Raw genomic sequence first — 24,186 nt, 5'->3', positions numbered from 1 at the left:
CATAAGGGATTGGAAAGTTGAAGGTGCATTCGTGAGGCCAAATGGCATCACCAAATATACATAATGTGCGACATGAGTTTTGAATGCCGTCTTATGAATATCCTTGGAATAGACCCTAATTTGGTGGTATCCTGATTTAAGATCAAATTTGGAAAAGTACTTAGTGTCATGCAATTCATCTAGGAGCTCTTCAATTATTGGAATGGGGAATTTATCCTTCACAATAGCCTTATTGAGAGACCGATAGTCAATGCATATTTTCCAACTTCCGTCTTTCTTTTTTACGAGCACAACAGGTGCAACAAATGGACTATTGCTAGGCCTAATCATCGCTTGTTTCAGCATTTCTTGTATTAATTCTTCAATGACATCTTTCTGCACAGTTGAATATCGACAAGGCCTGATATTGATGGCATTTGTCCCTTCTCTGAGAGGTATTCTGTGGTCAAACTGGGGCCGTTGGGGGGGAAGGTCCTGGATATCCGTGAACACTGCAGAATACTGTTGCAATACTGATGTTATGTCGCTATCATGGGTTGCTTCACAAGGTTGTAAGGTTGTTGTTGGTTGAGGGGTGTGGTCGACATTTATAGGAAGAATCTGTAGCATAGAAAGTTCCCAGCAGCATGCACTAGTTTGTCCACCTTGGTTGATGTGATACTTTTAAGCCTCTTGTTTCTCATACCTCGTAGACTCACCTTTTGACCATTATGTTTAACCTGCATAGCCAATTGGGCAAAATCCCACAAAACTGGCCCAAGATTGGAGAACCATTGAACTCCCAACACCATGTCATTACCCGTCAATGGTAAAAGCAGAACATCTGCGTTAAAAGAGAGGCCCTGCATTTTCCAAGTAAATCCCCGAATTATCTTGTCACATACCAACTGGCCCCATTCAGCAACACAGACTCCCATTGGTGTGATTGTATTGACCTTGCATTGTAGTTTCAAGGCCTTATTTAAATCAACAAAATTGTGTGTACTGCCACTATCCAACAATATATGCAATTCTTTTTTTCCGACATGACATGTTACTCGCATTGTTTGGAATGTCGACACCCCTTTAATAACTTCGAGCGAGATTTTAGCACCGATAGGTTCTTCTTCCAACTCCAACACTTCCTCAACTGCATTGAATGCCCCATCTTCTTCTTCATCGGCCATTTCAATATGAAAAAACTATGGCTTCTTGCCTTTACAGTTATGCCCCGGAACATATTTCTCATCACACCATAAACCCAAGTTTTTAGCTCATTTATCAGTAAGTTCATCAGGGGTTAGGGTACGTTTATAACTGGGCTTAGGTGCGGCTGGTGTTTGAGGTTTGGTGAATGTGTTTTTGGTGTAAGTGTATGGATGTGGTTTGGTGTAAGGCTGTGTATGGGTGATCTTAGTGGGAGTGGGTAAGAGAGGGCCTTTAGGAGTTTGTTTGGTGGTTTTAGCCTTACTAGAGGCTAAAACCACCTAGTGAGGGCGTCAAACTCGTCGTGGTACTCCTGGACCGAGTTAGTCTGTTTTAAGGCCTTCAAATCCGCCATGGGGTCATCATATAGCTTCCCGAACCGCACAGTAATGTCTGCAGTATACTGTGCCCACGTCGGTAAAACATTATTGCGGCGCTGCATATAAGTCTGGTGCCATAATAATGCCTTCCCTTCCAGATGAATAGCTGCCAACCTTACCTTCTAAGGGTCAAATGTCTCATCAAGATGAAAAAAATGGTTGCATTTCTGTCCTATCAAACTTGGAAAAATCAACCTTAGTCTTTTTAGCCGCATAAGATGAAAAACGATTATGAATATCATTAGAGTGATTGTCTCGCACCATCTCATGACTGTTGTCTTTACTACTAGAATCAAAAGAGTCAGGGTACACTAGCTTAGCAACTTGTGCGGACAACCCCAAAATAAGATCATTCAATTCTGAAATAGACTTAACATTTTGCTCAATATTGACAACATTATTGGTGCAAGCAGCTATTAAACATTGATTTTGTGCTTCAAGCAAGGTACGAAGGCTTACCTCCATACGGCTGAAATCAGGATGCCCATGCTCTCCACCCTCATCGTCGGAAGTGCCAGATCTGGTAAGTGCCAAATTTGGTAGCCGGTTTCGGACTCATTGTGCCAAGGAGCTACTGGCGCTGATACCAGTGTTGTGGTTTGTTGAGAAAATAAGTGGCGTAAACAATATTACAGCCTGATCTTAGAAAAATGAAGACTGGTAGAATAGCTTAAAGAATTATCCAACAAGAAAGGAAATTCTGATAAGAATATTCTGGGTTACAGACTTGAAAATAAGACTGGGGTTTTGGTTACATCAAAATAGCATATCGTATGTGGCGGCCAACCCTAATGTAAATACTAAGTACTTCCTATGTTATGAAATGACTGTTTGATAAATGTGAAATGCTTATGAAATGAAATGCAAATCCATGATGGCTGTTCATTTTGCTCCTGTGGTCCCAGATCCTTCTCTGTCATTGGCTCCTACTTGTGCAGCTGTCCCCTTTTCCTCTTCTTTATTCTTGTCACCCTGCATGTTTTTGGACGTTATTTGATCTGCTGCATTGTCCATTTTAACCTTCAGTTTTTGTAGCATATCAAAATACCGTTTCCAATTATACATCCAAAGATATACATATACAGATAAACACAATTTAATCTTACCTCTGATTGAACGGATCGGCTAAATGGGTTTGAGAAATCCTAACTCCTCTTTTTATCCCCAAATGAAACCGACTATTACTTGTAACCTGATTTTTATATTTAAAATGATTATTTGTAAAATTAGTTATATTTTACAAAAACTTGCACCCCACTTTTAAAATAAAAACTATATTGAACAAATAAATGAATTTTAGGACTCAAAAATATTTTCCAAATTTAGAAATAAAATCTTATAAAATTCTAAAAATCCCAAATACATAATATTTGCAAAAATAATATTTCTTTAAATAATTCTTTTATTTCCACAAATAATGCTTAAAAAATCATTTTATTTGCAAATAACAAAATTAATTACTTGCAACATTTTTAAATAACTCAAAACATATAAATATCACCAATTAGATATCTTTATAGTTTAGATTCAAATAAAATATTTGGTACAAATAAATACCAATTAAAATTAATGATAATTTTGAATTACCTCAAAATAATAAAATAATGATTTTAATAAAATACAGCATTAAATGCTAAAATAAATTCAAATCCAAAAATACACATAGATACATTTAACAATTAATCACATAAGTGCACATATTTTCAAATAAACTACACATAAAAATATTATCCACATAATATTTCAACTAATAAAATTCCTTATCGCGTTGGACGGAGAATTATTTAAATATATAGATAATTGTTTTTGAAAATTTATCAAAATAGAACAAAATATAAAATTTTATTCCTCCTCTTTTAAGAATTTATCAACAAATTAATAAATAATTACAGAAAATTCCAAGTCGTTAGACTTGAGCATCTTCAAGGGAATATGTATAATGGTTGGCAAAATTCATTATTTAAATTTTTTGCTAAGGGGAGAAGTATATACTCCAATAGAATTATCTATAATTGTTTTTGTGTAAAATTATATCTAAGGGTTTACTTGGTTCGACAAATAAAGCTAACCAAATATGGTTGGCTATATTTTAATGCTAAGGGGTGGAGGGTTGAAGTTGAATAAGTTTTAGATAATCTTTATAAGTGCCATATAGATGCCACCTAGATGCCAAATATACAATTTTAGCTAAAGGTTTTTGGGGTTGGAGATGCTCAGTGTGCATAGCACGGACAACATTCTCTAATTATGTTTAATATACTTAGCAATTAGAGTTATTAATTTTATTGGTTTATTTTTAAAACGAGAGTCATATTTGTATTAATTTCCTGAATCGTTTGGAAGTATTATTTAAAGCACTTGAAGGCAAACATTTTGACACAAACAAGATAACTCTCTCCTTCCATGTGAGAGGTTGTTTTTCTCTCCTTTTCTGACTATCAGATTAGTGTGAGTTTTTACTATTCAATGGCACGTTACCGAAATCTTAATGAACAGTTAGCAGATCTCAGTGTGGATGACGAGGAGAATGAGGATTTGGTCTTTGACGGGGATGTTGAGGAGGCAGTTAACAAGTATGAATTGTGCTTGGTCGGTAGGTTTTTAACGGAGAAAAACATCAACACCAGAGCCATGAAGACGAAAATTGCTGATATCTGGAAACCTACGATGGGGATCAATATTAAAGAACTGGAGGTAGGTATTTACTTGTTTCAGTTTTATCATAAGGAGGATAAGGCGTGGGTGCTGAATGGTGGACCGTGGAATTTCGACAATGCTATGCTGCTGCTGGAGCCAATACCAACAGGTGAAGACCCAGTGAAGGTCCCATTGTGGTGGTTGAATATTTGGATCCAGATTCATGACTTACCGAACGGATTCATGTCTGAGGCTGCAGGAATCCAGTTGGGGAACTTCTTTGGCGAGTTTACTGCATATGATCCTAAGAACAACAATAGTATATGGAGAGAATGTATGAGGATCAAAATAAGGTTAGATGTTCGGAAGCCGTTAAAAAGAAAGAAGAAGATCAAAAGGAAAAATGGAACGGAATTTGTTGTCTCTTGTAAATATGAGAGGCTAGGAGACTTCTGTTTTGCCTGTGGTTTAGTCACACATACAGAGAGGTTCTGCCGAAAATTCATAGATATAAGGAGTGAAGGTGGCGCACAGGAATGGGGATCTTGGTTGCGTGCACAATCGCGTAGAGGTGCAAGTCAGGGATGTAGTAAGTGGATAAGGGAGGAGGACGACGTTGGCTGGACGGAGAGAATTGGCCGGGGAAACAACTGGCCTATTTTTCAGGGCGATAATTCAGGAGATCGTGATAAGGATGCAGATATGGGGCGTGAAAGTAGGAGTAACACGGGGGATAATTCAAAAAACAAATCTTTAATGATAATACAAGGCGGGAGTAACCTAAATGGGCCTAGATCAGTCGGGCATTTGCATTATGGACCAGGCTTAGAAGAGGATGAAGAGCTGGATATTGAAACATTGAAAAGAAAACGTACTGGGCTAGATACTCACAGTATTATGGACACAAGCGATAGGCTACCAGTATTGCAGAATAGTTACAATATTGATCAAAATAAGGAGACTGGATTTTCTAATGTTGATTATACAGTATCCAACAACTCAGAAATGGCTACGCTTGCTATGCAAGCTAGCCGTCCATTATGAATCTCTTAAGCTGGAACTGCAGAGGATTGGGGAGCCTCTGTGCAGTTCGAATTCTTGGAGATGAGTTGAAATCTCACAACCCTGATTTTGTGTTTTTGTCGGAGACTTTAGTTGAGAAGAAAGAAATAGAAGAGCTAGTGGATAAGTTTGGCTTTTCTGATTTTTTTGCTGTAGACAAAGTAGGGCAAGGGGGTGGTTTAGCTGCATTGTGGAAAAGATCGGTGAACTGCACAGTGGTTGGGCATTCGAACAACTATATTGATGTACATATGTTGGAGAACTCGGGTGTTTCTTGGAGGCTAACATGCTTCTATGGACTTCCAGAGAAAAGTAGACGGCAGGAGTCATGGAATCTCATTAAAAGTTTGGTGAAACAAGACAACGTTCCTTGGTGCATCTTTGGTGATTTTAGCGATATGTGTTTTGCTAGATTTGACGGGAGGTGATTTTACTTGGGAGAAAAGTAAGGGTACTGATAACTGGGTGCGGGAAAGACTGGACAGAGCATTTGCAGATGCTTTATGGTGGAGTAAGTTTCCTCTTTGCAAGCTTTCCGTTTTTCACTCTATTAAATCTGATCATGAGCCTATTATGCTTGAGCCTTTGCATGTTGAGTTTTCTAGGAAGCAATTCAGATTTAAATTTGAGAACACTTGGTTACATGAACCGAGTTTTAAACTGAAAGTTACTAATTACTGGAATGACATACCTAAAGTGCATTTGCTTCCAAAGTTGTTATCTATATCTTCATTTATGGCGAAATGGGGCAGAAATTTTTTTCATAAGTTCAGAGACAAGATAAAGAAGCAGAAAGTTGTCCTTGATGATCTGGTAAATAGAAGTGATGAAGCAGGGGTTAAAAGCTACTTTGAGGAGAGAAAGAAGTTGGAGGAATTACTCTTGCATGAGGAATTGTATTGGAAGCAGAGAGCTAAAACATTCTGGTTGACTGATGGGGACACCAATTCTAAATTTTTTCATGCGGCAGCCACTAAGAGGAAGAAAATCAATCATATAAATCATCTGGTCACTAATGAAAATGTTGTGGTTGATAATCATGAAGGCATGTGTAATGTAGTGTTGGATTACTTCAGAAACATTTTTTCAGGGGACAACACCATTGATGATCAGAGTGCATATGAAGGTGATAGAGTCATAAGCGATGCTCAAAATGCAAAGCTCACGGCTGAAATTAATTTTGCAGAGTTCACTGTATCAGTCAAGCAAATGCATCCGGATAAAAGTGGTGGCCCAGATGGATTTAGTCCGGCAGTTTTTCAGCACTTTTGGGGTCTACTTGGGGTAGAAGTTTTCAAATGTTGTAAGGAGTGGCTGGCTGAAGGATCATTTCCAGCGGATGTAAATGACACGACGCTTGTTTTTATTCCAAAGAAGGAGAATCCAGAAAAGATGACCGAGCTCAGACCCATAGCTTTGTGCAATGTATTATACAAGATTCTAGCGAAGGTCCTTGCTAACAGGCTCAAAGCTATCCTCACTGAAGTAATAACGGAGAACCAATCAGCGTTTGTTCCTGGTAGAAATATTACTGATAATGTTTTAGTCACATTTGAAATTTTGCACTTCATGAAGAAAAAGAATAGAGGTCAAGAAGGCGAAGTGGCTCTGAAATTGGACATTTCTAAAGCTTATGATCATGTGAGTTGGCTCTTTTTAAAAAGAAGAATGCAAATAATGGGGTTCTGTAGCATTTGGATTAAATGGATTATGCTTTGTGTTACAACAGTTAACTACAAAATAGCATTCAATGGTAGCTCTATAGGGCCAATCAACCCTAAGCGTGGATTAAGACAAGGAGACCCTCTCTCTCCTTATCTTTTTTTATTTTGTGTTGATGGTCTCTCTCATTCTCTTAAAAAAGCGGCTGATGCTGGTGTTTTAAATGGCTGCAGAATTTGTCCGAATGCTCCTCAAGTCACCCATCTGCTATTTGCAGATGACTCTTTCTTATTTTTTAAAGCTACGTGAAATGAAGCTTTAGTGATAAAAAACCTCTTAAATGATTATGGAAGTAAGTCAGGCCAGCTGATAAACTACCAGAAGTTGGGCATATTTTTCAGTGCCAATGTTAGGTGTGACAAACAGCAGGAGATCAAAGATATCTTGGAGGTGCAAAATAACCTGGGAAATAGCAAGTATTTAGGGCTTCCTTCTCTTATAGGGAGGTCTAAAACAACATCCTTCTTCTCTTCCGGTACAGGTGACTCAACAACTAGAGCTCTCGAATGGTTCTGTGTTTTACCCCAGCCATATCTCTGTTTACTCCGAACTTGCTCCAGTTCATAAGTTTTCAAAACTCCGTAGAGTCTCTCCAGAGATATCTCATTCAGATCTCTGCTTTCCCTGATGGCAGTGATTCTGTGTTCCAGATGTTCAGGAAGTGTTAAGAGAAACTTCATGTTGACCTCTTTCTTGTCATAGAATTTCCCATTCAGATTTAAATTATTTATCAAATTATTAAGTCTGATAAATACTTCTGAAATCCCTTCTCCGGGATTGGAACCAAACTGTTCATACTGAGCCATCAGTATTCTAACTTAGCGGATTAAAACAACCGAGTGATCAAAGCACAGAAAACTGTGGATTAAACAATAGCAAGTTTAGCACAACTTGAAAGCTTTACAATGCAATGAACAAGAACAAATGAAGTGGTGAAGCCATATTTATAGGCAAACCATTGAACTAATATGACAAAGCTTGGCATGACAACCCTTAGGAAGCTCTATGACAATTACACAAGTGCTATGACAAAAGGTATGACAATTAGAAGCATTGTCATGGCACAAGTGAGAAGGTATGACAATCTAAGGGAAGGTATGACAATCAGAATGACAATACAAGGGAAGGTATGACAATTACAAGCATTGTCATGCTGTCTTTGAATAGGTATGACATCCGTATGACAAACGGTATGACAATCAGTGGGAAGGTATGACAATCGAACCTTGGTGGCTAAGTCTTCATGTGGTATGACAAACGGTATGACAATCCAAGGGATTGTCATACCTTGTGATTTCGGTATGACAATCACCATTGTCATGCCTTAATCATTCGGTATGACAAACCAAATGGTTTGTCATGCCGTCTGACATAGGCACAAGTCATGGTGCGGTATGACAATCAATTAGATTGTCATACCGTGCCCAAAAAGCATATAAACAATGATTTTTCTTATATAATTAATCCAATAATTATCCACTTAATTATAATAATTATATAAATTCATAAATTAAATTAATTCGAGTGTGAATTAATTTAATAAATAAATTACATAACTTATATAATTATTTTGAGATGTGAATTAATTAAAAGAATAATTATATTGAGCACTTCTTCAGCAGCAGGTCTTCGGACTTCCTTTTAAAAGATCTTATTCTTTGTCTTGATTGAACGACCACCTATTGTTGATGCAGAATATTTAATCGGAGTAGCTGACACACAAATGTACTGTCTGGTTCATCTGTATCTAGCTGAATCAAATATTCTTTATCAATTAAACATTTGTGAAGTGGCTTGTTCATCGAGTCTTTGTCTTCGTAGTTCTTCTTCATAAGTAGAAATAGTTTAGAATCTTCTGAATAAATAAAGTATTAAAACTTTATACCTTCTGGACTTCTGGACGTGCTACAAAATATTATTTGTACACTGAGGCTTGAACATATTAATGAACTTCTTTCAGTGGTGTGCAGCAGCATCCTGAAATTCTTCAGACATATAATTTCAATAAATCACTTGACGTTCTTCGTACGGATTCCTTCAACAGTACTTGCTAATTTACTTTCTTTCTTATCAGAGTTGAGTTGATACTCTTAAATACAAATAGGCTAAACATATGCCTTTCAATCTCCCCCTATTTGTTTGTTAACATAACATGCAAATTATCGAGAGGATAACTCAACTAACTGATAAGACAAAGGATTAAACATGAATTGTAAATAGCAAAAAGTTTCTGGTATTTCATTAAACATTCACCAGAATTCAAACAAGTACATTAGATTACATAAGGATGTTCTTACTGAACATATATTACAAATTCCTTATCAAATCTAAAGATCAACTTCTCCTTCTTCGATATCTGAACTGTGAAGGACAGGAGTTGATGGTTCTTCTCTGGTTGGCACTTCTGATGTAGTGGACTCACCACGCTTCTTACGTTCCCGTGCCAGATCCAGTTGATGTAACACTTCCATCTCTACAGGGTCTTCCTGGAAGTCCGATGGCTGAGCCTTTGTAACATTCTTCATCCTCCGGAAATATTGAGAAATATTCCTTCGGGTGCAGTAAGCTAGAATCACATCATCCGCATCAGACTTGGCTTTAGAAGCGAAGCCCTTGGTTCGAAGTAGAGTGGATGCTAGAGCCAGTTGCTTAGCATGCTACTTTGATAAAGCCTCTTCATTCAGATAGACAGTGCTTAATAGCTCCTTGTGAACGAACTTTACACAATATGGATTCTTGACAACCTGTGGACTGTTGAAGACAGCACAATCCAACAGTTTGTCACGAAGGAGTTCGTTCAGGTTGGAGCATCGCTTTACCTTATTGCGAAGTACCCAGAGCTCAGACACAGAGAATGATTTAAGAAATTCAACAGATAACCTGAATGAACCATTTCTCTGTGTATATACAATCAGCTCCCACTGTTCTAGCAAGTTATTGACTCCAACAGTCAAGTAATCAATTTCTAAAGCGAAGACATGCACAAAAATATCCTCGTCAGGGTTTACCTCTCGAAGATCGTAGATCAGAGATAAGAACTTTCTGTCATTAAAAGGCTCCCTTTGAGGTCCATTGAAAATCCTCTTTGCGATGTCCCAGCTTTTTCCAACTTTCCTTTTTATATCAAGATTCTTCTGCTTGCACGCTGCATCATAGATTTTCTGCTTTTCTTTCTTGATTTGCTCTTCTGTTATTAACTTGTCCTCTAGAAGTTTCTGGTAATCTCGAAGCTTACGCTTCCTAGCTTCATTCTCAGCTTTAAACTTCCGGACATTTTCTTCGTGTTCAGGATCAACAGGTTCTTCATCCTGGAATAAATAGCTCTCCTCAAATTTGCCTTCTTCCTCTGCTTGACGGTATGTAGCATCGAAGACGTCATCATCATCCATGTCTTGTGGATGATCATCATAATTGTCAGAATTGAAGACATTATCAGATTGATGTAACGGCTCTTTGCCTTTTGACTTTTCAGAATTGTCAGGAGCAGATTCAGAAGTATTCCCTTTGTTGCTTTGATTTGAACTATTTCCCCTGTCATCTCTGTCACCTTTGTCTCCATCTCTTCTATCTTATCTATTCTCCCCCTTAGTTGAGGGATCCTCTCTGGAGGTATCAGCATCTGACTTTGAGTTCTTTAGGATTTGATCCAGTTTTCTGTCGATATCATCAAATTTTGACATATACAGTGCATGATTAGATCTCATTTCGACAGTCAACACATGAATTTCTCCTCTAAGCTCATCCCTGGATGGCCTTTCATCAGCTTTCTTCTCTAGGGTCACCAACTGTGCACCCTTTAGCCTCTCATTTTCAGCTATCATCCAGGCTAATTCAGCTCTAAGCTTAGACATTTGTTCCTCAAACAGAGCCGGGTCAGTGTGTGCACTCACCTCACGTACACTCATAGCTGTTTCACTAGCCTCACGTGCATGTGTATCGCTCGGTGTTTGATTTTCATCACTCATTGTTTGCACTCTTCCAGCTGTACCTGTATAAACTACCAATGCCCCCTGAGATGGGTTCAAAGGTAGTGGAGGAACAAATTGTCCTCCGGAAGCCTGTGAGGGCAAGTTTACTTGCACATTGCCAAGTACCGCCTGATCAGAAAAGAAAGTTTGATCAGAAAAGTTTTCATACATGATAAACTGGTTTTGAAAATCTGTGCAATCAGTAAACATAGTAACCTGTGTATTTGTTTGGTCTTGCACTAGCGTGAGTGCTAGCGCAGTGCTTGACTCTGTACAGGGTATCGTGGCAGAGCGGTCAACTTCAATGGCTTCATTCTGTTGAGAGAATGAGTCCAGAGACTGTTTCATTGCCTGTTCTAAGTCCAAGCCTTTTTGGGAAGGCAAGGATGAGGCTGCAGTTGTCTCCAGGGCTTCCAACCTAGGCTTCTTAATGGAAGACAGAGCTGCGGGTTGACTCGTCAAACTGCTTGAGCTTCTCTTTCTGGCAATCTTACGAATAGGTTGAGGAGTAGTGATGATTGCAGTGTTTGCAGAAGAAAGAGTTGGTTGAATGAATTCGTCAGCTTGGATATGAACCTGTGTGTTGTCAGGTTCATTGCTGGTAGTCTGGAAAACAAAATCAAGGTCACCAACAAAATCTGATGCATCAACATTAAAATTAGATGAGAGGTCAGAAAGTACCTGAGCTACCTGTAGGTCCTGTCGAAAGGACTGCAACTCTGGATTTGATGTTGAGTCAGCAGGTAAAGGTTGGGCGGTTGATTGTGTTTGTGGAATATAGTGGGTGTGTTGTTGTTGTGGTAGAGGTTCAGATGAAGACGGTTGAGCTTCGAAGAAGTTGTATTCCTGAGGTTCGTCTTCAAATGATTGTGATTGATGTGTTTGATGTAGAGGGGAATTGTGTGGTGATTGGTATGAGGATTGGTGTGGTGATTGGTATGGAGATTGGTGTGGTGATTGGTATGGAGATTGGTGTGGTGATTGGTATGGGGATTGATGTTGTTCTGGTTGTTGTATTTGAAGTGGTTCTGGTTGCTGTGGTTGCTGTTGTTCTGGTTGAGCTTGTTGAGGCTGTTGCTGTTGAGGTTGAGCCACTTGGAATTGATGAAGTTGTTGTGGCTGAGCATTGATCTGCTCCATCAGGTATGGAGTTACTATGAGTGGAAGATTCACATGTTTTCTTTTGTTTGTCAGAGCTTTCATCAACTTCGTACAGACACGCTGAGTTGGTGCAATTGGAGAGTTGAAGTATGCATTCTTCTCAGCGTCCGTCATCTTATTATTCAAGAACAGCATTAAGAACCGAGGGTAAAAACAGACAACCCTGGGATTCTGTGCAACTGATCGACTACTGAGTGGTCTCAACTTCTTTAAAATCGACTGTAGAATCAACTTGCCAAAGTTGATTTGTCGATTGTGAACAATGCAGAATCCAATGATTTGAAGAAGGGAGGATATGATGTTGAAGTTACTTCGAGTGGTTGGGGAAAAGACCTTTGCCAGTGTATCGAAGAATAAATCCCACTCAGGTTTCAAGTTCCCTTTCAGCATTCTTGGTAGATGTATCTCTCCCTGATAAAGAATGGTCTGAAAGAATTGAGTGATTTCAGCATCTGTCGGAATCTCAGCAAAGTTGTTTCGTGGAAACCCAAGTATTCTGTTGACATCATCAACAGAAATGGTAATGCTCCGACCTCCTGTAATATTTCCAAAAACCCTGTCGCTGTCCAAGAGAGTGGTGTTGATTGCAGAAGAGTAGAAATCTTGGAGTGGTCGAATCTGTAAATCAGCATGAGCAGTGATGGCCGTGCTGACTAAACTTTGACTATTCAGGAACCTCACCCAAGGTCTGAATCTCTCTAAGCTGGAATCAGGGTCCAAATAACCGTTGTAGTTGGTCTCACCGATAACAAATTGGCCATCCATTTTTATAATTAAAGATTGAATTAAACGAGAATTTTTCAAATAAAATGTTAATTCTCATATTTCTCGCAAATTTCAATTAATAATTAAATAACAATTAACCAATTAATTAATAATTCGAATTAATTGATTAAACTCGAATTAAAAATTAATTAAATTGTAAATGGCCAATTTAATTCCACTAAATCCCAATTAAGTCCCACTAAACTTCACTTAGCCAAACGAGTCCCTAAATCTCTTAAAAACCCTAAAAATTCGAAATACCAAAAGAGGGTTTCGAAAATTTTTGCCCCAAATCAACAAGAATTCGATCAAAGCATACAATCCAAAGTCCAGTAATCACGAACTCGGCACAGACTTGTGTGAACTCGGTCAAAAACAACCCAACTCGTTCGACTCAGTCGAACTCGGTTTGAACAAAATTTGGCAGAATTTCGACTTAAAAACGTGATTAATGAGTAACCAGCAAGCGATTAGAGCTTGAAAATCACGAAACCAGCAAGTTTTTACACAAAAAACTTGAAAAAACTCGAAGAATGACAATGGCTTTCGTGTGTGTATACGGCTGTATGTATATGAGCGGTGGTGAAGATGAAGTGATGAGTATGACAATGCGGTTGAATGTCATAAGGGGGTTTTGAAATTTCGGTATGACAATCACTTGTATTGTCATACCGAGTTTTAACAGAGGCGTTTGGTAGGTGAAATACCTCGGTATGACAATGTTTTACATTGTCATGCCGAGTTTTTAAAGCGTGTAAAACACATTATATTACTTCAATATGACAAACGAAATGTTTGTCATACCGACAGAAATAAACAGGTAAATGCACACGGTATGACATTCTGAACAATGTCATACCGAGTTTTAAAAAGAATAAAAACTGAAAAATAAATATAAATATTATGATTTTTGATTTTCTTTTGAAATAATACCTTTTTACACATAATATCAAAAACCTAATATAAATAAAATCTAAAATATTACACAAATATTTTGTAAAATTCAACTTTAATTAAATATAAATATTTATGAATTTAACTTTAATTCATTAAAATGAATTAACTTAAAAACTAATATTTATGCTTAATTAATTTTGAAAAATACAAAATAGACACAAATAATTATCTAAATGCTTGATAAATAAAACAGGGGAGTGTGCAGCACTTAGAAAATTAACAGAGACATATATGAACATGCATAATTACACAGAAAACTATCAGATAATTTACAAACAATTATATAAAATCTAATAAAATATATATAATTACACAGAAAATTCACAAAAATATATAATAATATATAAAACAAATATATAATATATACAAAGAGCATCATGGCATATTTAACATCCCTAGCTCACAAACCAACTTAGAGAAAGTGGATTCATCAAGTGGTTTAGTGAAGATGTCAGCAATTTGATCAGCCGTGGGTACAAAATGTAACACCACAGTACCATTCATGACATGTTCTCGAATAAAATGATACCTGATATCTATGTGCTTGGTCCGGGAGTGTTGCACTGGATTGTTTGAAATGGCTATGGCACTGGTGTTGTCACAAAATATAGGAATTTTGTCGACAGAAATACCATAATCATTTAATTGATTCCTGATCCAGAGAATCTGAGCACAGCAACTGTCAGCAGCTATGTATTCAGCTTCAGCAGTAGAAGTGGACACTGAGTGTTGCTTCTTGCTGTACCAGGAAACCAATCGACGTCCTAGAAATTGACAGCTTCCAGACGTACTCTTTCTATCAATCCTGCAACCTGCATAATCAGAATCTGTATAGCCGGTTAAGTCAAAACCAGCATTCTTAGGGTACCAAATACCTAAACCAGGTGTACCCTTAAGATATCTAAAGATTCTTTTGACGGCTATAAGATGTGATTCCTAAGGATCAGCCTGAAACCTAGCACATAAACATGTTGCAAACATGATATCTGGTCTACTTGCAGTAAGATAAAGTAATGAGCCAATCATACCTCGATAGCTTGTAATATCAACTTTCTTACCAGATTTATCCTGGTCAAGCTTTGTGGCAGTGGCCATGGGTGTCTTTGCCGGAGAAGAGTCTTCTAGATTGTACTTTCGCAGAAGATCTCTGACATACTTTGATTGGCAAATGAATATTCCATCTTCCTTTTGGCTTACTTGAAGACCAAGGAAGTAGGACAGTTCACCCATCATACTCATCTCATAGTTACTTTGCATTAACTTAGCAAATCTCTTGCACAAGTTATCATTAGTAGAACAAAATATTATATCATCAACATATATTTGAACAAATATCATATCATTATCATGCAATTTGTAAAAGAGAGTTTTGTCTATGACACCTCTAGTAAATTTATTCTCAATTAAAAATTCAGAGAGGGTGTCATACCATGTCCTTGGTGACTGCTTGAGCCCATAGACAACTTTGAATAGGAAGTACACAAAATCAGCAAACTCTGGATTTTCAAAGCCAGGGGGCTGTTCCAGATATACTTCTTCTTCTAGCTTTCCATTCAGAAATGCACTTTTCACATCCATCTGATAAACCTTGAAGTTGGAGTGTGCAGCAAATGCAAGAAATATTCTGATGGCTTCAAGACGAGCTACTGGAGCATAGGTTTCATCGTAATCAATTCCTTCTTCTTGAGAATAACCTTTTGCAACCAGACCCATCTAGCTCCAATTGTAGACTTTCCTTTTGGTCTTGGAACCAGGGCCCAGACTTCTTGTCTCTCAAATTGATTGAGTTCTTCTTGCATGGCAAGAACCCAATCAGGATCAGCAAGTGCTTCTTCTATTTTCTTTGGTTCTAGTTGAGATAGAAACCCAGAGAATAAGCATTCATTTGTCGTAGCACTTCTAGTCTTGACACAAGCATCAGGATCACCAATAATTAAATCAAAGGGATGATCTCTGCTCCAAATCCTTTCCCTTGGAAGATGTGTCCTTGATGATTCAACAGTATTATCATTGAGCTAAAATGTGTGACTAGTTGATCCATCAGCTCCCCCTGAGTTGTTGCCAGGTTGACTTGATGATCCACCACTAGCATCAGTGGAATCTCCAGTATTATTGCCATTTCCTCCACCATTGCCTGGATCATTATCATTGTTGTCATCACCTGTTGCAACCTCAGGTGGCACATCATCATCTGAATCAGAATCTGGATAGTTATCAAACTTCAGAGATTCAGATGGATCAGCAGATTGTAAACTTGGTAGTTTAGTGTCATCAAATGTAACATTGACACTAACTTTCACTGACAGAGTATCAATTACAAAAACTCTATAAGCATTATTTGTATAACCAACAAAAATTGCTTCAGATGCCTTTGGCTCAAACTTGTTCAAGTTCTCTTCACCATCCTTGAGAACAAAACACTTGGATCCAAAAACATGAAGATGTTTGACATACGGTTTCTTGTCTTTATACAAATGAAATGGAGTTTTCATATGATCCTTGTTGATCAAAGTTCTATTCTGGGTATAGCAGGCAGTAGACACAGCTTCAGCCCAAAAGTACAGTGGAAGCTTTGATTCAGCAATCATTGTTCTAGCAGCTTCAATCAGTGTACGATTCTTTCTTTCGATGACTCCATTTTGTTGAGGAGTTCTTGGTGCTGAATACTGCCTTCTAATTCCCTTTTCAGAGTAAAAGTTGATTAGAGTTTGATTCTTGAATTCAGTGCCGTTATCTGACCTTACAGCTTTCACTGGCACACCTTTTTCTAATTCAACTGACTTTATATGATCAATCACTGTCATCGGGGTTTCATCCTTAGAAGCCAGGAAGTAAACCCAAGTAAATTTTGAGAAGTCATCCACAATAACCAAGGCATATCTTCCTCCATCAATGGATGCAACATTCACAGGGCCAAACAGATCCATATGCAACAAATGAAGTGGATCTGTAATGGTATTGATGGTTTTGCCTTTGTGAGATGCTCTCTTCGCTTTTCCTTTCTGACAAGCTTCACAAAGATCATCAGATGAGAATTCCAGGGAAGGCAAACCTCTCACTAGATCTCTCTTGACAAGAGAGTTCATGGTTTTAAAGTTGAGGTGTGAGAGCTTCTTATGCCATAACCAACTATCTTCAGCAGACGCTTTGGCGTAGAAACAGTGAACTTCTTTTCCTGGTCCTGAAGATAAATCAGCTACGAATATATTGCCTTTCCTTATGCCACATAGTGAAGGACGCTTATCCTTGATATGTTTGATGATACATATCTCCTTTTCAAAATGAACATAATATCCATTGTCACAAAACTGACTGACACTCAGGAGATTATGTTGAAGTCCTTCAACTATAGCAATATCTTCTATGATGATCCTTCCAATTTTGTACTTGCCATATCCCACAGTACGACCTTTGCTATTATCAGCAAAGCTCACTGTTGGGCCAGCTCCTTCTCTTATGTCTTCCAGCAGGGATCTATTGCCAGTCATGTGCATTGACGCTCCACTGTCAAGCACCCAGGTAACACGAACAATTCCACTGGCACCCTGCAAAAGACAACTTGATTAAACATTCTTTGGGACCCACACTTGATTGGGTCCAGCAAACTTAAAAAACTGATTTCTATCAGGTGTAACAACAGAGCCTCTTGGACTGATACTTGGTTCAAACTTGACTGAACTTACTTCCTTAACAACAGCCTTATAAACCTTAGTTTTAGGCTTTGTAACATAAGTCTCCTTCCTAACACGAGTAGGACTAGCAGTCTTTGATCTAGCATGCTTGTTGTTTGTGTGTTGTCTAGGTGATGTGTTTTCATTTTTAGCATGCAAATTTTTAAAATAAGCAGACATCAAATTGAAAGCATAAGTCATACAATTATCAACACTACAAGATTTATGACATGCATCAAAAGCAGGAACAACAGGAGTATCAGTCATAGTAGCAGGAACATCAATAGATTCTACTCTAACCTTGTTATCAGATTTAAAGTTTTCAGTAGAATGACATCTATTGTTCTTGTTCTTACTATTCACAAAATTATTAGGCTTGTTGAATTTAGTTCTCTCAGAGTTGACACCTAAACCAGCTTTAGGCAACCTAACATTGCCTTTCACTTTGATTGGTTTCAGTGATGTCAGGATCTCATCTCTCTTCTCATTACTCTCTTTCATTTTAAGGTCTTCCTGTTTAAGTTCATATCTAATGACAACAGGAGTTTCTAACAGAGGTTCAGCTACTGAAGATTTAAACAAAGGTTGAGGGGAATCTTTCAAAACAAAAGGAATCCCTCTCTCCTCAGCACTCTTCTTAAAAGGAGTAATGTTACTAGCCTTACCTACAGTTTTGTTATAGTCAAAACCTATTCCAACATTTCTCTTGATCTCTTGTTTATCATTAAGTTCTTTGACTATAGTGGAGGCATCCTTAAAGGCTTTACACTTAACTTTCTCTTCGTCTAGCTGAAGTCTTAAAGCAATCTCACCTTTCTCTAGAACTTTGACTTTAGCACACTGTAATCCTAAATCCATAGTCAATTGTTCTATTTTAGGTTTTAATACTTTCATCTCATTCATCTTATAAGCATGAATTTCTAAGACTAAAGTATCAATTTTAAGATTGGCAGCTTTCATCTTTTTAATAGCATCATCTCTTTCAAGTCCTAATTGCATAAACAGTTTAGGGCATGTAGGATCTACCTGAAAGCTTCCAGCAGGAGGAGGTGAAGATGATCCAGCATTAGCCATGAGAGCAACATTTCCAATCTGCTCTTCTTCATCACTATCTGTATCATCCCAGCTTTTCCCTTCTGCTAGATATGATTTGCTCTTGAAGCTTTGACCTCCAGAAGTACCATGATGCTTTCTAACCAATGCATCATACTTCTGCTTCAGCTCATCGTACGAATCTTTTCTTTTTCCTTGAACCTTGGGCTGCTTGCACTCAGTTGCAAAGTGTCCAGGTTCACCACAGTTGAAGCATTTAAACTTGCTTCTATCCACCATCCCAGTCTTGTATCCTCCTTTGCTCGTAGAAGATGAGTAACCTCCTTTTTGAAACTTGTTTACAGTAGGTTTGTACTTGTAGGAGGGATTCTTTCTGAATCTCATGTTTCCAAACTTCTTGGTAAACAGAGATAGAGATTGATCTTCTAACTGTTCAAGCTCTTCCATTGTATAGAACTCTTCGTCACCACTGGAAGAAGCAGTCTGACCCATCTCAGGTACAACAAATTCCTGAGTGGTTTTAGAAGGAACAACAACATCCTTCTTCTCTTCCGGTACAGGTGACTCAACAACTAGAGCTCTCGAATGGTTCTGTGTTTTACCCCAGCCATATCTCTGTTTACTCTGAACTTGCTCCAGTTCATAAGTTTTCAAAACTCCGTAGAGTCTCTCCAGAGATATCTCATTCAGATCTTTGCTTTCCCTGATGGCAGTGATTCTGTGTTCCAGATGTTCAGGAAGTGTTAAGAGAAACTTCATGTTGACCTCTTTCTTGTCATAGAATTTCCCATTCAGATTTAAATTATTTATCAAATTATTAAGTCTGATAAATACTTCTGAAATCCCTTCTCCGGGATTGGAACCAAACTGTTCATACTGAGCCATCAGTATCTTTTTCTTGTTTTCCCTAACTTCCTCTGAGCCTTCATTGATAATCTCTAATGTATCCCAGATTTGCTTGGCGTTCGTACAATTTACAACAGCATTGTACATCACTGGATTTAGAGATTCAACCAAAATTAGTTGAAGAGCGTCATCTAAGTTCATCTGTTCACTCTCTTCATCTGTGTACTCAGAAAGTTCTTTCGGAATGACCTGATGAGGTATTAACACACCATCCTCTTCGTGTGCTAATATGACATTCATCGGAGTAGTAACACCTTTGTCCAAAATCCCGATGTATTTTCTATTCGCTGTTCGGAGGAATAGGAACATGTGCCTTTTCCATAGGCCAAAGTGTTCCTGGCTGAACGGTGGGATTTTAATGCTACTGATCTTTTGCGTACTCATTTTTTTAAGAATTTAAAATGAATAGTGTTTGGATGAGAAATGGATTTTTGAAAGAAAAATATTTTAAATCAAAATTAATTTTTTTTAAAAAAAAATTAATTCGAATTAAAAATATTTGAATTTGAAGTGAATAGTGTTTGGATGAGATTTGGATTTTTGAAAGAAAAATATTTTAAATCAAAATTAATTTTTTGAAAAAAAAATTAATTCGAATAAAAAATATTTGGACGTTACAGAGTGTGTATAGGATCTGATACGGAAAATGGTATCAACCGCTCTGATGCCAATTGTTAGGTCCAGATACGATTGTAGAAGGGGGGGTTGAATACAATCGTCACAAAATAATCGCGGCGGAATAATCTGATTGGAGTTTAACTTGTAATCAGATTTAAATTAATTAATATAACAATTTTTAAGTCGTTATATAATTAATATGGTTCGTTTTAAAGTCCACTAGTTCGTAGAATAAATTCGACAGGAAGTATTCTAACTTAGCGGATTAAAACAACCGAGTGATCAAAGCACAGAAAACTGTGGATTAAACAATAGCAAGTTTAGCACAACTTGAAAGCTTTACAATGCAATGAACAAGAACAAATGAAGTGGTGAAGCCATATTTATAGGCAAACCATTGAACTAATATGACAAAGCTAGGCATGACAACCCTTAGGAAGCTCTATGACAATTACACAAGTGCTATGACAAAAGGTATGACAATTAGAAGCATTGTCATGGCACAAGTGAGAAGGTATGACAATCTAAGGGAAGGTATGACAATCAGAATGACAATACAAGGGAAGGTATGACAATCAGAATGACAATACAAGGGAAGGTATGACAATTACAAGCATTGTCATGCTGTCTTTGAATAGGTATGACATCCGTATGACAAACGGTATGACAATCAGTGGGAAGGTATGACAATCGAACCTTGGTGGCTAAGTCTTCATGTGGTATGACAAACGGTATGACAATCCAAGGGATTGTCATACCTTGTGATTTCGGTATGACAATCACCATTGTCATGCCTTAATCATTCGGTATGACAAACCAAATGGTTTGTCATGCCGTCTGACATAGGCACAAGTCATGGTGCGGTATGACAATCAATTAGATTGTCATACCATGCCCAAAAAGCATATAAACAATGATTTTTCTTATATAATTAATCCAATAATTATCCACTTAATTATAATAATTATATAAATTCATAAATTAAATTAATTCGAGTGTGAATTAATTTAATAAATAAATTACATAACTTATATAATTATTTTGAGATGTGAATTAATTAAAAGAATAATTATATTGAGCACTTCTTCAGCAGCGGGTCTTCTGACTTCCTTTTAAAAGATCTGATTCTTTGTCTTCATTGATCGACCACCTATTGTTGATGCAGAATATTTAATCGGAGTAGCTGACACACAAATGTACTGTCTGGTTCATCTGTATCTAGCTGAATCAAATATTCTTTATCAATTAAACATTTGTGAAGTGGCTTGTTCATCGAGTCTTTGTCTTCGTAGTTCTTCTTCATAAGTAGAAATAGTTTGGAATCTTCTGAATAAATAAAGTATTAAAACTTTATACCTTCTGGACTTCTGGACGTGCTACAAAATATTATTTGTACACTGAGGCTTGAACATATTAATGAACTTCTTTCAGTGGTGTGCAGCAGCATCCTGAAATTCTTCAGACATATGATTTTAATAAATCACTTGACGTTCTTCATACGGATTCCTTCAATAGTGCTTGCTAATTTACTTTCTTTCTTATCAGAGTTGAGTTGATACTCTTAAATACAAATAGGCTAAACATATGCCTTTCACCTGGCTTTATTGGGTAAGCATGTTTGGAATTTCAGCCAGAAGCCAGATTCTCTGGTTACTCGCATTTTCAAGTCTCGTTATTTTCCAGATAATCACATTCTGCAAGCTAGTAAAGGGAATGATTCTAGTTTTATATGGACAGGAATATGGGAGGCGAAAGAAAGTCTGAAAGGTGGCTTTAGGTGGGTGTTAGGGGACGGCAAAGAGATTAAAATTTTTAAAGACCCATGGTTACAAGGCAAGGTGGATTATCGTGTGGAGGACCATCATTTGAATGTTATCAGGAATGAAAATGTATGCTGTTACTTCCATCCTAATAGCAAATTCTGGGATGTGCATAAGGTGGAGCATGACTTTCACAATGATGACCGCAAATTAATTCTTCAAACGAGAATTCCTCAGATTGAAGCAAAGGACAGGTTAGCTTGGACGAGCTCGAGTAAAGGCACCTACACTGTTAAATCAGGTTATTTATTCTGGGCAGCTCAACATATTAACAATGATAATAACGTTGAGTCTCAAGGTTGGTATAAGTTGTGGAATATGCAAGTTCCTCATTAGGCAAGGGTGTTCTTGTGGAGGTTCTGTAGGAACAACATTCCAGTTCGATATTTACTGAGAGGTAAAGGAGTTGCGACCACTATTTTATGTCCTATGTGTGGGCATGACATTGAACATGTTCGTCATTTGTTCTTTGAATGCTCTTTTGCTACAGAGTGTTGGCTGAAAGCTGGCTTATCTTTTGACATGCAAAATGTTGAGTATGCGTCAAGTTGGTTACTGGATATGTTTAGTACGGAAGATGCGGAAGTTCTCCAGAAGATGGCTATTGTGCTTTCAGGGATTTGGTTTTCGAGAAATAGAAAAGTTTGGGAGGGGAAGATCATTACACCAGCAGTTGCCATTGATTTAAGTGGTAAGCAAGTTCGAGATTGGCAAGAGGCAAATAGTCGCAGACATTCAGACAACGATCACTCAGCTGCTTCAAACGTGGTGAGTCGAGTTGTGTGGCAACCTCCTCCTCCAGGTCATTTTAAGTTGAATGTAGACGCGGCTCTGCACAAAGGAGAAGGTCAGTTTGCTTTGGGGCTGATTTTACGTAATGATGCAGGAGTTTTTGTTAAGGGCAAGAATATGAAAGTAGCAGGAGAGGTCTCGGTTATGGAAGCAGAAGCCAGGGGTGTGCTGGAAGCTATTAAGTGGGTTGAAGATAGTGGGATTCAGTGCGTCATTGTCGAGAGTGATTCACTACTGGTGGTGCAAGCTTTAAAATCTACAGAAACATACCAACTTGAAGTAGGTCATATCCTAGATGAGTGGAAGATTAAACTCAAGAGCCGAGCTGATCTATCAGTTTGCCATGTTAAAAAACAAGCAAACAGGGCTGCGCACTTGATGGCGAAAGTCCCATGTTTGTTAAATTGTTCCAATTGTTTTACGTCTCCTCCTGGCTTGTTGGTGGAGATATTATCTGCTGAGTTTGCTGTTTAATGAAACTTCTTTTCAAAAAAAAAAGAAAAAAAAAAGATAACTTAATATGATTTTTAACGGCTTAAATTTGTGCCTTGATTAAGACGTATTTGTACCATTTATGGGTGGTCATGAAAGGATGGCGTATATTTCGGCTTGTAAGAAGAATACTTTAGTGTCTAATCAAAAATTCTCTTTTGGTTGAGACTTTTTTTTTCTTTTTTTTCGCTTTAGGAAATATGTACACACACTTTTAGAAATAATTTCTTTTTGGATATATTATCCCTTATAATTTGTATAATGTATATAATTTTATAAATGAACTTATGTTCTTCTTGTTTCGTTTTTTTTTTTTTTGCAGGATCCTTAGTAGAGATTTTTATGAGTTTTTTCCCTCTGAGACATTAAAGTATTATTATTTAAACATCCAGAGATATCTTACATGTCTTTTGGTTAGATGATAATCTTTTTTGGATGAATAAAATCCCTTGTAGCCGCTATTGTATCTCGAGATATAACTTATCTACGAGTATGTAGACCCTGACAAAAAAAAAATATGAATAGTTTTTCTTAAATTTTTATAAGACACAAACCAACAAATCACTAAAACTATCTCAACAAATAAGTATACAAAATACAAATCCCAAAGAGTAATGTTAGAGATAGAAAAATATATATAAAATCCTTATCAAATGTCCTCGCATGGCTGATGTGGTAGTATGAAATGATTTAATTGGTGTTATTGGTGTGAATGCAGGGGCACAATTGTAAAAACAGTCAAACGGGTACATGTGAATGAAAATTTGTAGTTAAATTTTGTTAATTTGAGTCAGAAGTGGTTGAATTCGGTTAAATTTGACTGAAAATTGTTAATCAAGCATATTATAGTGGAATTTTGTACTTCCAGTCATATTTAATTAATTGTAACTGCTTAAATATTATTATATAAATATGATTTCTTAAATTTGACTTTCTAATGTGACTTCAATCGGTAATTCTTAACTCGGATTTCCTGCTAAATTTGCACTAAAATTCA

At 37.3% G+C, this 24,186-nt stretch overlaps 1 protein-coding gene across 1 annotated transcript; it reads left to right on the top strand.

Moving 5' to 3' along the window:
* Positions 1–20,940: 20,940 nt before the first annotated feature.
* LOC135151500 (uncharacterized) lies at positions 20,941–23,171 on the top strand. Its single transcript, XM_064089982.1, has 3 exons — positions 20,941–20,948; positions 21,716–22,203; positions 22,396–23,171. The coding sequence occupies exons 1-3, from the start codon at positions 20,941–20,943 to the stop codon at positions 23,169–23,171; spliced, it is 1,272 nt and encodes a 423-aa protein (XP_063946052.1).
* The last annotated feature ends 1,015 nt before the right edge of the window (positions 23,172–24,186 follow it).

This window comes from Daucus carota, chromosome 3 (genome assembly GCF_001625215.2).
Source record: "Daucus carota subsp. sativus chromosome 3, DH1 v3.0, whole genome shotgun sequence".
NCBI lineage: Eukaryota > Viridiplantae > Streptophyta > Magnoliopsida > Apiales > Apiaceae > Daucus > Daucus carota.
The sequence above is the reverse complement of the archived record's forward strand: the minus strand, read 5'-3'. Positions and strand labels throughout refer to the sequence as shown.

Excerpts from the sequence above, each read along its gene's own strand:
- LOC135151500 (XM_064089982.1), top strand. Across the intron at positions 22,204-22,395 it reads TAATAACGTTGAGTCTCAAG|AGTGTTGGCTGAAAGCTGGC; the intron begins GTTGGTATAAGT and ends CTTTTGCTACAG.